This window comes from Hetaerina americana, unplaced genomic scaffold, assembly GCF_022747635.1.
Source record: "Hetaerina americana unplaced genomic scaffold, ioHetAmer1.1.p SCAF_8, whole genome shotgun sequence".
In the NCBI taxonomy this organism is placed as follows: domain Eukaryota; kingdom Metazoa; phylum Arthropoda; class Insecta; order Odonata; family Calopterygidae; genus Hetaerina; species Hetaerina americana.
In genome coordinates, this window is record NW_027287427.1 from 36,776,983 (window position 1) to 36,791,497 (window position 14,515).

General features: G+C 37.2%; 1 protein-coding gene across 1 annotated transcript in view; it reads left to right on the top strand.

The window, feature by feature from the left end:
- LOC139698105 (guanine nucleotide exchange factor for Rab-3A-like) overlaps positions 1 to 14,515 on the top strand; it is a 37,287-nt gene that overhangs the window by 5,078 nt on the left and 17,694 nt on the right. Inside the window, exons 2-4 of the mRNA XM_071597020.1 lie at positions 7,597 to 7,715; positions 9,436 to 9,900; positions 13,836 to 14,031. Of these exons, the coding sequence (XP_071453121.1) occupies positions 9,472 to 9,900; positions 13,836 to 14,031 (625 nt within the window). The 5' untranslated portion in view covers positions 7,597 to 7,715; positions 9,436 to 9,471. The remainder of the gene's footprint in view (positions 1 to 7,596; positions 7,716 to 9,435; positions 9,901 to 13,835; positions 14,032 to 14,515) is intronic.

Sequence of the window (14,515 nt, forward strand, 5' to 3'; positions counted from 1 at the left end):
ACCTAGGTTTCGCTATGGTATAAAATCATCGGGTAAATATACAAGTCATGTCATGCCACAACGAAACCTAGATCGTAAATAAATTTTTTTTTCTCTGTGGAATATCCAAGTGGTTTGATGTTGAGTTCAATTTGAAGAATTTCCACCAAATGACGCCAGAAACTTTTTTATGTACAGATTATGTATGCTGCCTATTTCACAAAAAATACAGGAAACACTTTCTACTGAAGATCGCTATTTCGACCAGCGTGAGAAAAATTGGCATTAAATATTGATTCTACAAATAGTACATGTTGTGAAATATTTCTTTAAGTTCTCCACGAATGCAACTTGCGATAACATCAAATGAGGCAATCGTAATATGCTAATCGTATTACCATTAAATGTACCTTACTGCCTTGATATTAGCTACCGCTACACTTCTGAGCTCCACCTAGGACGACACTACCACCCGACGCTAAAATGAACTATTCCTAAAATCATACGCACTTCTAACTTCCTTTCATTCAGTTCCAACGTGCCTATTCTCTCCGACATACCTCGTATTCCTCCCTCTATCACTTGAACAGTGCTTCGCTCGCATTCCATGTATTTCCTTATCACTCTAAACGCCATGTATCCATTTAACCTGCCTACTTTCCCCCAACAATTTTCTATCATACCATACCATGCCTAGTACTTCGTTTGCTTTCCTCTCTGTGCATTTAACTTTTTCTGTCGTCTCCACACCCACATCTCAAACCCCTTAATCCAATCTACGCTTATTATATCGCCTCAAAGACCGCGCGGTACAAATTCCTACTGAAAATGTCCCATTGTATGCATGCAAAACTACGCTCCTTGTCGAAGTTTTCGCTACCATTTTTTGATATCCTTCTCAAGATCCTTGTCATCAGCTCCCTCACGTTTACTGAAGTATTTTTACATAACGAAGTTCTTCAACTTCCCCGTCAATTTTGACCACCTTCTCCTAAAATACTTCCTAGATAGGTGAACTGACATATCTGCCACGGTATATGCCGCATAATTTTAATCTTTAACCAAGCCTTCTTCTTTCTTGAGATCTTCATTTCGCTTTCTAATGATGATACTCATCCCATACCTTCGCATTATTTTGTAATGTGTTCGGCAATTATTGTATTCCTTGGGCTCTCTGGCTACCTCAAGGTTAAACATTGGCAAGGATAATGATTCTTAGAATTCTCCACCAACTTTCTTTCCTTAGTCAAGATTTTCCATCTCTTTTCTGTCATTTCCACCTCGCAATCGTTGAAAAACTCAGGTACTTTGCACAAGCCTGCCTTGCCCCCTTGCCCATCACTATCATTCCTGTTTCTCCCTCCTCTACTTTCATGTACGCAGTTTGAGACTTAAAAGGTTTCTCATTGACGCTTTTGTTCTAATCTACTACTATCTCCTGCAACCCGTTCATTAATTTCTCCCAATAAGCTGTCAAATGCCTTCTAGAAATCACTAAGCAAGCAAACACGTAATTTTCACTTTCAATACGAAGAGCTGTCGTAAACTTTGCAGTTGTGCAGTTTGCGCAGGGTGCAGTTTTTTAGTTGTTTTGCGGTTTATGTGTTTGCATGAGTATTGGATGAAGGGATTTTTGCATGAGTGTGTGCGCTGCTGTGGGTGTAATTTTCCGTGTTGTTTTTTTTTTGCATGTGGTATTTTTCTTTTTTACGGTTGGTGACCTAACACCCCCCGCCACACGCCCTTGCGGCGGCTTGCGGGGTATTATGTAGATGTAGATGTAGAAACTTTTAATAAGGCCTGGCCTTACGAAGCCCGCCATTGTAGAACTCAGCGGATTGCGTCGAAAACAATTGTTGCACCCTTTAGTGGCGTCATTTGGTTGTCAGATCTCCGACCCCGCAATGGTTTTTTGAGTTCCGGAAATATGAAAAAGGAGCTTGGGGCGAGATCGGGAGAATAGTAGGAATGTGGCAAAATTTCAGAGCCATATCGCTTTGATTGCCGGTCACACCGTGGTCGCGATTGCAGGCCGCGCCGTGTTTGCTTATGTTAATGAGTCATTAGTCGTGGAACCCAGGGTAACATCTTTGACATTTCCAGTTCTTCGTGAATAGTTTTCCGCGCACTGCCGTAACTAATATCAGTCTCATTCATTATCATTTTCGTTGTGGCAGCATCGTCCGTGAGTGATAGCCTGCCACTTCTTGGATGTGAGGGACACGTGGCCAGTTTGAAAATTCCTTTTCCACCTCACAACTATGTCACATGACGGACTATCATTTTCATGAGCGACCATTATTTCATCGCAGATTTTCCGGGCGCTGTAACCTTTCAAGTGAATCACAGTGCGAGCCGCGATATTCTCCATAATGTGAGTTACTGCATCTACGGCTTCCTGAAATAAATAAAACAAATCAACATCATTAGCTATAATTTATTACGTTAGGTACCCAAGGATCAATTTATATGCAGGATAAATTTCCTCCAAATGTCTGTTATTTCTAAGTAATAATTACGTAAAAACGATACCACCACGTATTTATTTTTATCTGTGGCCTCATTTCCGCTATCGTATCACGCTTGCCTCTGCCCTTCCTGAACTCAAATTGATCGTCCCCTCAGTAGTTATTTGCCCTTTTCCCAGCCTTTTGTTGATGAACGTATGTTCAACGTAGGCTGCGTGTAAAATAACATTTATTTTCCTATATCCTATATATTTTCTATTCCTACGACATATACGGCAATTGTCAGCTGCCTTCCGAAGAGTGGGAAAGACTTCTAAATCAGAAAATTACTGCCCTATCTCTTTCCCAGGCGACCTTGGCAAGCTGTTCGAGAGGATATTTCCGTGTCCCTAGCTCCAACAAGTGAAAATGAAGAGCATAATATGGTTTCCGGCAAAGACACTCCTTAACCCACGTACTCCTACATGCTTTAATCACTTATCGCGACCGATGTCAACACCAAAGCAGTCTGCTCTGCCTTGTTATTCATGTCGTATCACGAGTATCGTTCAATAACTGGTGATCATAATTTTAATTCGCTTTATTTATTGTACAAAAAGTTTTATTGCTAGCTTAATGTAAATTTATTTGTGGTACAAGTTTCATTGATCTTACTCTCGTATTGCTTTAGCGGCAGACGTTGCAATTTGAAACATGGTCAATTCACCCACGCCTTCTTCTGATGATGAAAAACTATTTTCAACGCCTTTCTTCAAATTGGGGAATTTCACTTGAGGCTAGATATAGACCATAGGGAGGATGAGGAATACACACCACATTGGTTATTAGATAATCGCGATTTCGCTGAAACAACCGCGTACAAACTCGTCTCATGTGCAATTTTTCTTTTACCATCATGTGAGCGTCATCTAATGAAATATTCAGTGTTTCTGATATTGCTCTCAGCGTCCTTCGGCGATAATCTGACATAATGACTGCAATAGTGTTAAGGTATGCTTCCGTAAGTGCAGTTATACGCAATATTTGTATTATGGTCAAATGAATGACGTCTATACCACATGTGCATTACACATTAAGCTAACTACAGGTATATGGAATAAAATAAACATTGGTGCAATAAATAAAATTACGAATACATAAATTATGATAGCTCTTTGTTGCCCTCAGCCTTGTGGTGAGGTGTTGCGCTAGGGATTCGTAGTGGAAGATGAAGCTACGCCGCTTTCCCATCGGGATGGTTGTGGACCACCCCCCTCATCCTGTCATGGTTAGCATAGCATTCCTTGAAGGGGAGCTAGATTGAATCTTCCCGCTTAAGTAGACTATTGGGCTACTATAGCCCAATATATACTTGTCTCATTTAGACTGGTGTACCCCAAGGATTAGTCCTGGGTCCTCTTTTATGTGTATCCTATACTGCTGTATTTCCTGGGTCTTTCGATTTATAATGTGGTCGACCTCTTCGCCTGTGACGCGGCGGCCATTTGCCCCCTCGGGGAATGGCGATGGGGGCATTTTATCCCCGTCAACTCATCTTGGTGGTGATTGTGTTTTACCGCTGACGGTTCCACCTCAACCCTTGAAAAACCAAAGCTGGTATGTTCCGTATAATAAGGAAGTGTCCCTGTTCCATCCCTTCGTCTTCAAGGCCACATAATCCTCTGGAGCTACTCATCGAATGATCTTGTAATAATCATGGATGAAAAGCTCTCCTTCCGCTCCCATATAACCGAGGTATTCCGCGTCATGACCTCGACCGGAAGCATCTTGCCCCACTTTTGAATGAATGGTCGGGACACATCCCAGAAGGATCGCCTGCTACGGCTCATAATCTTTTCTATAATGGTATATGCCTCGTGGATATGCCCTAGAGTCATCGACAAATGTAGCCGTTGAATCTGGACCTAAGAGAGCTGAGATTTTGTGAGATTCATGCTTCGAGTAATACTGAAGATTACTGGAAACGATGTCCAGCACGTCCTGTGCGTTACATCCCCGCTCGCCATCCTCTTGTAGGATATTCCTCTGGTGATCAAAATCGAGCCCGCTGCCGGCGATAACGTCGTTAGCTAGAGACAGCGTCATGCCCAGGGATATTTACCGTCGCCCGATGGCCTACACGTACAATTCGGACGATCAGTCCTCTTGCAGCCGTTAAAGGATCGAGAAATTAGCATGCCTATGTGGCCATTGTGGCCACAAAATAGCGCTATCCTCCAAGAGGCTAACCAGTCGGCAAGTGTTGTGAGTTGCCATACAGTGACCTAGACCTACATGGTGCTGCTCCATTCTCTGTGTGGAGTTATGCTAATGCATCAATGGGAAATACATCCATTTTTGAAATTTAAATTGCATGACTCAAGTTTCTTTAAGGTACTCTACCCTTTAATGTAGTTAGTGGAAGGGCACTGACTAACCACCGATACATTTCTATGCCTCTCTTAATCAGGCATAGCCTGAAACCCTATTCTGCAATTAGCTTTTTTTCAAATCCTCTTACTTGGATTGAACTCATACCGCAACTTTATAGTTTACTCTCAGCTTGGATTTGGGGTTGAATACAAAATCGTGTAAATTTTTAGGCAACGGAACCCGGCATAACTTTCCTTTTCAACTTCGTTTTTTTCCATTATTTTGTTTCAGTCTGTAAAATATCCTTCCTCTTGACGGATATTACAGATACATTTTGGCGCCTTTGACTAAAGTGAGTTAAGATCTCAAATGTTTACCTTTTAAAAGATACGTTTTTGTACTCGTTCAATTTTTAAATGGGCGATTTTGGAACATTTAGTTATTTACCCTGTACTCTGAAATAGGCCCATTTCACCGATTTGACGCGAAATATACAATGAAAGATAGTTAATCCCGAAACTTCAAACGCCAGAGCGACGTGATTTTATATTCGCCAATATCAAGGGCTGCATATACTGAAGGATACCGTCACCCCTAGAAAGACCCATCTATAAGTGTTTCCCAGACTTCGCTCGCAATTCTCTTGGGAGAAGTGCATGATTTATTAAAGAAAATCCTAAGGAAAAATCCAAAAACTGTGATGCTATATGGTAAAATACCACTGTTTACAATGCTGCAATGATACTTGAAGTTGTATTAGTTGTTTTCAGTCATTATATTAAATGTCAGTGATTTTAGTTTCTATTGCTGAACCCCTACATAAAGTATGATGAAGTTAACAGTATTTAGAAAGGAGATATTGGATGCAGCCTTTGCTGTTAGCTGTGATGATTTTTCACCAAAGGGGGTATAACCACATCTTTTGCAAAAGTAAAAAAAAAAGATAAATGATCTGCTGCTCTTCAGCATTATAATTTGGCAATTTCCCATTTCTTTCTAGATTGAATAACAGCAGTCCAGTGATTGTAGTTTTGGAGTTTGGAACTGTACTTGGGCCCACTAATGGTGCTGTGTTATCATTTCATCCTTCTTGTTGATCATCATTTTACTGACATTCTTATGGTTGCATTAGGCATTACTTCCCTGTATATGTTCAATCCCCAAGCAGGCCTTCGTCATTCTTTCTCTAAAAGAATATATAGCATATAACCCTGCCTGTATAAACTAGAGATGAGCACTTTGACAAAAAGAAACATTTTAAGTGTTTAAAACATTAAAAAAATGTTATTTCATCCTATTGTATCAGAATAAAACTCAAAAGCGACATTTTTCTTCTTTGAACTTGAAAATAAAGAGGGTACGAAAAACGTTTTATTGGAAAAATTAGAGAATTAGGAAAAATTGTTGTGTGAAATACAGTTTCTGACAGGGGATTTAAGTCTATAAGCAACAGGTGTCTTGTGTAATTAATCAATTAATATAATATGCTGTTAGCAGGTCATATGCTGTACACCCAAAATCCTATTTAAACATTCAGAGCTAATTAATTTTCGAACTACAGGAATTTATTTAAGTATTGCTGTTCTGTGCCGGCAAAATGCCCTATCCCTCCATCGTATCTCTACCTGACTACACTATTGGCTATTATTACCCTCCTGAAACACATTTTAAAACAATATCTAGACTTCTTTTAAAACTGTTAACCTAATGAAACATTGATGCATAATAGATCTTCCATTATGTACGCTGTCCAAAAAGCACAAGAAATAAAAGGACATTGAATATGAGGACAAAATTTTCATTTTGTCCTCATGTTCCACTAACTCCACTCCTGTAAGAGAGTTTCATACAATTTATAGAAAAAGCATTTCTTATCACCTATGAGAAGCATTCATTCCTTAGCAATACTCATTTCCAATTTTAATTACAACTTGCACAGCATCTTATGACTCCCATTTGCTGACCATCCTAGTATCTTATTTCATGGTTCCTGTCTAGCCTACAGTCTATGGCTGCAAATACCTCTAAATTAAAATTATAATTATTTTGTCACTAAAGTCTCCCAACTACACAACTATGTATGTTTTGCCTTTCCATAAGTAAGTATACCATCATCCTTTTCCCTCTGGATGATCACTGATTTCCTCTTTTCTGATCAACTTTCTTCAATTACTCCTTCAAAGTTTTTAATGTATGCAGGGTGGTGGTTTTTGTGAGGATGCAGTTTTACAGTCCTATGAATATTATATCTAATTCCATAATCACATTATGGTCTGAGATAATGTGTTTACATGTGTAATTTCAACCTTTTCCAGAGTTTTAGAGAAACATTGAGGCGTAGAGATATACATTCCTATTTTTCAAAATGAAAAAAAAATAAATTTGAGCGACATATCAGATGTCACCCAATAAAAGACGTACATGACGTGAAGTGTTCCTGTTGTATCACAAGTTATGTATACCAAATGTATAATTTTAACTGATCCACTCACCTCTTAATTTTCGTGTTTTTTTACATAGGAATTATATACTTGTAACTCTCATAAAACCCCTGCAAATGTGTCACTATGAGCATTCAGAGTAAATCACTAGGGTCACTAATAATTGTTAGAGAGAATTTTCCAGCAGCAAAGATTTTCCAGAACATGTAGAACTAAATAATGAGGGCAATGTTAAAAGAAAAACATAACTTCAGAAAATTAATGATTGGAAGGGATTTATGAGTTGGTAAAAATTATGAATTAAGCATAGCATTAGTCATATTTTAAAATTTCAACCAAATTATTTGTTGTTACAGGTGAATTTGGTATGCTGACAAGATGGCTAGATAACTGACACTTGCAGCTGACAAGTGGCTGATAAGTGACAATTTGCAGCTGGATATCTTTTTTTCATATAATGTGAAATCATATTCAAGTAAGTGCATAGAATAAAGCTTTTAGCGGTTGTGAATTGTGGTTTGTCAGATAAATGTTGTGCCCATGATCATTAAAATCCTTGTAGCTGGAATGAAAAAGGAACTCATTTGAATTGAATTCATTAATGGCATATTTCATTTAAAAGTTGATTTATGTACGTCCATGTGTATGCAGTTGAGGTTCATCTTGACTAATGGGAAATTTTAGCTAAAAAGCCCCTTTTAAAAATCATGTACACGTGATACTGGTACGTGACACTGGTAAGAAATAAATTTTCTGTAGTAATCATAAAATTATCCATATCCAATGCTGAGCATAATCAATTAAAAGCTAAATTAAATCTTTATGTAGCGGATTTGACTGAAATATTATCTGATGTAAAATTTGTAATTTAAATTCATCTACAGGGTATTCATAAAAGTCTACTCCACTAATTGGGATAGAGAAGTATGTATATATTGAGGATGGTAATACCTAGTTAAAGAAAGTTAGGAGTTCCTTGGACTTTGGAAATTTGTGGAAGGCTAAAATGAAATCACTTTTGGCTAATGAGATGTTTCAAGGGGTCAGATGTCCCATGCAACAGATGGAGTATTTTACATAAAGTATTGTAAGTGATCTCCTAGTAGAGAAGTAAGAATTGGAATGCCAATGAAATATTTGCCTCCACTAGTATCCAAACCCAAATTGGAAAGCAGTACCATATATCAGCAAATGTTATGTCAATCCTTGACGTATCATATATAGTTAAATGGCTACTCATAAGTCTTTTGAATGTGCAGGGAATTTTATTAGTCAACGATATCATTATGTATCTATTCCACCTTTGAACAGTCCCAGACCCAAAACTTCCATTGTATGTTAATTAATGAATTATTATGTATGTATTTCTTAATAATACATTAATAATGTATGTATTTCTTCTCCAATTCAAGATCACTGGGATCAGTATTTAGAAATCTGTCATCATGACCTTTGGTTACTATATATCTAAGGAACTGCATCTAATTAAAATGTCAAACTTCAAAATTTTAGAATAGTAAAATGTACTTGGAATAGATATAAGCTAATAAAACCTTCGAGCTAAAATTTTCACTTCTAGGTAAAACTAAAAAAAAGACCAAATTTAAAATTCAACTTTGTTTCAGGTTCAGTATTAATTATTATAATTAATAATGAACACAAATAGTAATTGAACAATTATTTCTGTAGGTGTTTGATTTTTCCTTGGTCGTAATGAATTATTGGACTGGTAGAATAGGTAAAAATAAGATAAATATCTGTTGGTCTTTATATTCAAATATTGAAATGATTTAGTGATCGTAATATTCTGAACGTGGTGTTGACAATTTTTAAATCTATATTGTATTCATAATTATGCTGTTATCTTGGAGCAAACAGTTAATTAGCCCTTAGTGGGCAGGGTGGCATCTTCTTTAAAGATTTTATTAAGGTCTACTGCAGGTCGTATTACTGTGAGCCTCTTCTCAAGGCATTAATTTCTCTCACCATCTGAAATTCTGTAGTTACCCTCAGAAATTGTGGATTACCTACAGAAACCACAGTTCAGAAGCATATTGAGTGCATTGCTTGTGTTTTTGTCCCTGTGACACATATACACTATTTCTTGTCTAGCTCTTGCACTTAGCTAAGTGTAGCTTGCATATCTTTACAGTTTCCATCACTTATTTATTTTTAATTGTGTGACTTGGTCACAGGTTGTGGATAATGGTTTAAGGAGCTGTCAGGGGGGTATGAAGGGGGTGGAGCAGGTGGACGGAGGTGCCTCGGTGGCTCCCCTGACGACAGAACTGAACCCTGAGGACAGGGGAGCGAAGCCGCCCCCTGCCCAGGACGATGGCAATTGTGTGGATGGGAGCGACCCCACTGCCGTTGCCAATGGCCACCTGGTAGCTGATCATATTTTGGAGAATGGAGCTGTGTCTGATCACGAGGAAGAGACACCACCTGGAGAATTTCCCGGGATTTCATCAAGTGTGGGGTCGACATGGTCTTGCGACGGTGGAGCAGAGAGCAAGGAGGCTGTATTTTTGGGTCTGCAGGAGGAGTTGAAGAGGGCTAAGGCAGAGGTGCGATTGCGGGACGAAGAGGTGATGCGCCTGAGCCGAGTTCGTGAGGAGGTGGAAGCTGAACTCGAGGAACTCACTGCTAGTCTATTTCAAGTGAGTAATTAGATAGTTTGAAATTCAGAATGGAAATATTAAAAGGAGCTTGAATATTGGAGGGTCCTTTTAATATTTTGCAGGATATTAAATTGAAAAACTAAATATCTGTTAATTATTTCAAGTGGAACAGAAGAGAGAGGATCATAAAACTCCTTGATCATTAGCTCGAAAGTTAGATGCTTACATGACTGTTTTTAGGAAAAAACATTGTAGGTTTAACCGTTGACAGCTACTATGTAAGCCAAGAGATATTAGGTAAGAATTTAGTTTGGTTGGAAATCCCGGGAATCTGAAATGTAACATCTTGGGCTTGGTTGTGGTTGCCTGTGTTAGTGTGCTCACAAGCATGATTTTTATGTGCTCTCCTGTCATATCAGTGATTAAGCCCAAAAGGCAGTAGTCTGTAGAAAGGGCATGTTTAAAGAGGTCGGAGGATTTTGGGAGGTTGTAAATATTGCCAAGACCAACAAAAATGGCCATCACTTGTGAGATTTGGAAAAATGACTATTCATTTTTGCTACACAACCCAAATACAGCTAAATATTATCTGCATCAACATCATCAGATTGTAACATTTTTATTTTCAGTAGTAGAGTAGTTGGAGAAAGGTATGAGGGGTAACGGCATTGTTAATTGGGAGAAGAGGAGGCATTGTGAAGGAAAGGACGTAAAGAAAGATAAGAATTTAGTGTAGGGATTAGTTCTATGGCTATGTTCAATATATTTTAAATTATTATATTTCAGATTTGATTGGCAATTGTTGTTTCAAGGTTGGTTAAAGAGTAGCAAAGTTTCATTGGTTATTGTTGGGTTTATTTGTGTTCTCAAGAAAAATAATTACTACCTTGATCAAAAATTTCCCGGAATTTATTCAGAAAATTAAAAATACAAGTTTATTCATCTAAATCTATATTGTCCCCTTCAAAGTAATCCCCATCGACTGCAACACACTTATGCCAGCGCTTGATCCAATCCTCGAAACATTTTTTATATTCGGTTTTCGGTATGTCCATCAGTGCTTCCTGCGATTTTTCCATTACTTCCTCTCGGCTGCTAAAACGCGTTCCCCGTAATGGTTTTTTAACTCGATTGAACAGAAAGAAGTCACAGGGAGCCAAATCAGGTGAATTCGGTGGCTGTTGGATGGTATTTGTTGCATTTTTCGTCAAAAAATTACGAATAATGATAGCACTGTGCGACGGTGCGTTATCATGGTGCAAAATCCACGAGTTTTCTGCCCACATTTCTGGTCTCTTTCGGCGAATTGCTTCACGCAAACGTCTCATAACGCCCAAATAATACTCTTTGTTTACTGTCTGGCCTTCTGGCAAAAATTCATGATGCACTACACCGTTGAAATCCGTCAGCATTGCCTTCTTTTTTGACTGAAAACGACGTGGTTTTTTTGGTCTCGGCTCATTTGGTGAACGCCATTCACTTGCCTGATGTCTGGATTGCGTGTCGTACTCATAAACCCACGTCTCGTCTCCAGTAATGATCCTTTTGATGAATGTGGGATCGGATTCAGCCTCGCAAATCATGTCTTTTGCGACGTCAACACGGTCTCTTTTTTGCATGAAATTGAGGTCTTTTGGCACCAACTTTGCTGCTACATGACGGAAACCCAAATCATTAACCACAATGTCTTGGGCGGATCCATAGGCAATGTTCAAGTCCTCCGCTATTTCTCTGATGGTTAATTTGCGGTTATTGACCAACATTTCTTTTACTTTATCAATTTTTTCACCGACTTTCGATGTCGATGGTCTGCCACTGCGTTCATCATCTTCGATTGACTCACGACCACTTCTGAACCGCTCGTGCCACTGGTAAACGACCGTTTTTTTTAGAGAATCGTTGCCGAAACACTTTTCCAACATTTCCAACGTCCGTGCGCCACTAAATCCGTTTTTTACGCAAAATTTAATACAAGTTCGTTGTTGCAAATTTAAATCCATTTCTGCAATTGTAAAAAATCGCCAACACACACAGAGATAGATGTACTCTTGGCTACGTAACTTTTGCAAATGTCAAGTTATGACACTAAGATTTAAAGGGAATATCAACAACAGATGTACCAATTTAACAAAAAAAACAGAACTCAAATCGGAAAGATGGGAGCGCCACACGGTGGTTATTCCGGGAACTTTTTGATCAAGGTAGTATGCTGGTCATGATCTTGCCATTTATTATATGTGGTTCTTCGTCTTGGTTTATTTCCATTTCAACATAATTTCCATTTTTAAATCTGACCGATGATTTTTCTTACATTTAGATAAAAGATTATTTCAGTGTCTCTAATAAAAACATTTTTCACATGTAAACATTTATATTTGTATCATGTCCTAGGTGCGTAACTCTTTAATCTATTTTCTTTCTTTTATTCAACATAATTTAGCTGTGGTGAATTTAGTCAAGTGTATAAATATACGTGAATTCACATAGCTTTCATTTTGACCACCATTCATGTAATTATAAAGATATTTTTAGGGAATTTTTCTTTACATAATTGTGAAAAGTATGCCCTTGAAACTCATTGGTTTTGTATGTATCAATTAAAATGTTAATGAAAATCCAATTCAAATTAATGTCATTTGTTTACATTGATTTGTTTTGGCATGCATCTGTGAAGTTAATTAAAGACTAAGTTCGACATTCCAAGTCCTCACTCCTCTGCCATGTCTTGTCACATGGGGAGAAAAATTCCCTTCAAATGGTGTTGTCATTCCCTATGTAGGATCTGTGACTTCTCCAAAATCCAACTGCTGTTTCATAGAGTTTTGTGTTATCAGAAAAAGTGCCTTCTCAGAAGAGGATATTGTACATAAGAATACATGTGAATGCCCTGTAAATTATATTAGAAGTGAAATTTGATTGACGACTCAAAGTGCTGGCCTTGGATGCATGCCAGTGATTGGTGAAAACAAAAAACAATTTGCAATATCGGAAATACAGTTAACTCTTGCTTATCCATGTATAGAATATTTGTTTTCTAGATTATCCTTGCTATTCTCTCTTCCCAACACCTCAACATTTTAATGAAGTCATTACTGAGAAGATAAATAAATGCTTTGAAACTTAGATTTACATTTTTGAAATAAGTAATAGTTAAAAATGCCTGGACTTACTTAAATATGTATTAGTAGTTTTTAATGTTTTAATTCAAATATTTTTGTATCATCTATACTTTACCATAATCGTTTCCCTTGCATTCATTAGCCCTGAGAATTCTATATTCTCCTTTAAGGTGTGCAAATTTATAGTTTTACTATGCAACAGATACGTCATGAACTATCTGCACTGCATTATTTTATTTGGTATCATATGATGGATAGGAATACATATCAGCAATCCTTTGTCAATATTCGTCCTTTCCCAGTCATTTGGTTTTTTTTGGTTGTGTAATTGGTTAAGCTTTCTGAGGAAAATATGTTCTGATATTCACTTATAGACAGTTCTTTATCCTTGCAAAACTAAGATTCCAATCTTGCAAAATTGGCTGAAAGATGGAAAAAATGTACTTTCCATTGCTAAAAAGTGAAAATTAATTACACTGAACAAAAAAGAGAGACTACATATTTATCTATATATATCACGTCCATAATTTCCATGTTTTTCGTTCATGCATCCATTAGCACGGATAATTGATAGTTTACTATATTACAGAAGGAATAACATATATATATATATATATATATATATATATATATATATATGTATATATATATATATATATATATATATATATATATATATATATATATATATATATATATATATACTGTTGATGAAACATTTCATTACACTGAATGAGTAGCTGGATGATTAAAAGTTAATGCAATCATATCACAATAATATTTAATGTAAACCATAGTTTTTAAAATAAAGTGTAGTGGCTGATTGTTGTGTGTAAATTAATCCTCTTCAAATAGGAGGCCCACAATATGGTAAGGGAGGCGAACGAACGAGAGGCAGCTTCAGAAAGAGCCCTGAAAGAATGTAGAATGCAAGCTGATGTCTTGACTGCAGAAGTAGCTGCCCTGAAAGCTTTAGTGCTTACTTCTACACCATCTAGGCCTAATCCTCACCTACATCCTCAAATTGGAGGTGCCTCCCCTAGGGAAGATGGTGAGTCCATTTTCATTTAGTGTTTGACATGAGTCAATAAACTTGAGTCATTTGAGTCTGAAAAATATAATCATTGTTAGATCTAGGAGAAGACTTGGTGAAAAATGAGTTTTAAATATACAATGATAATAAATAACAATAATGATAATTATTGTATGAGTAAAATAATCCCTATTTTGTTTAGGTTTGTATGCAGGTATCCACTTGTAGTTGGAAATATTTACAAAAAGTTGAATGCTAAGTAGTGCTGAATACAGTGAACATTTCCACCTCACCCCGACTAACAACATATCACCAGAGCTATCACCAGTAGTCCAACGTGAAATATTCAATGTTTTTTTAATTTTGCTCCTCCAAAAATAAAAAATAGAAATTTACAAGTATTGAAATCTCTCTGAAAATATATTATGGTAATAAGGCAAACGTGATGGGTTAAAATAATGGTCTACAAAAACAAACTTAAGGCATGGATCTAATAGTGTTT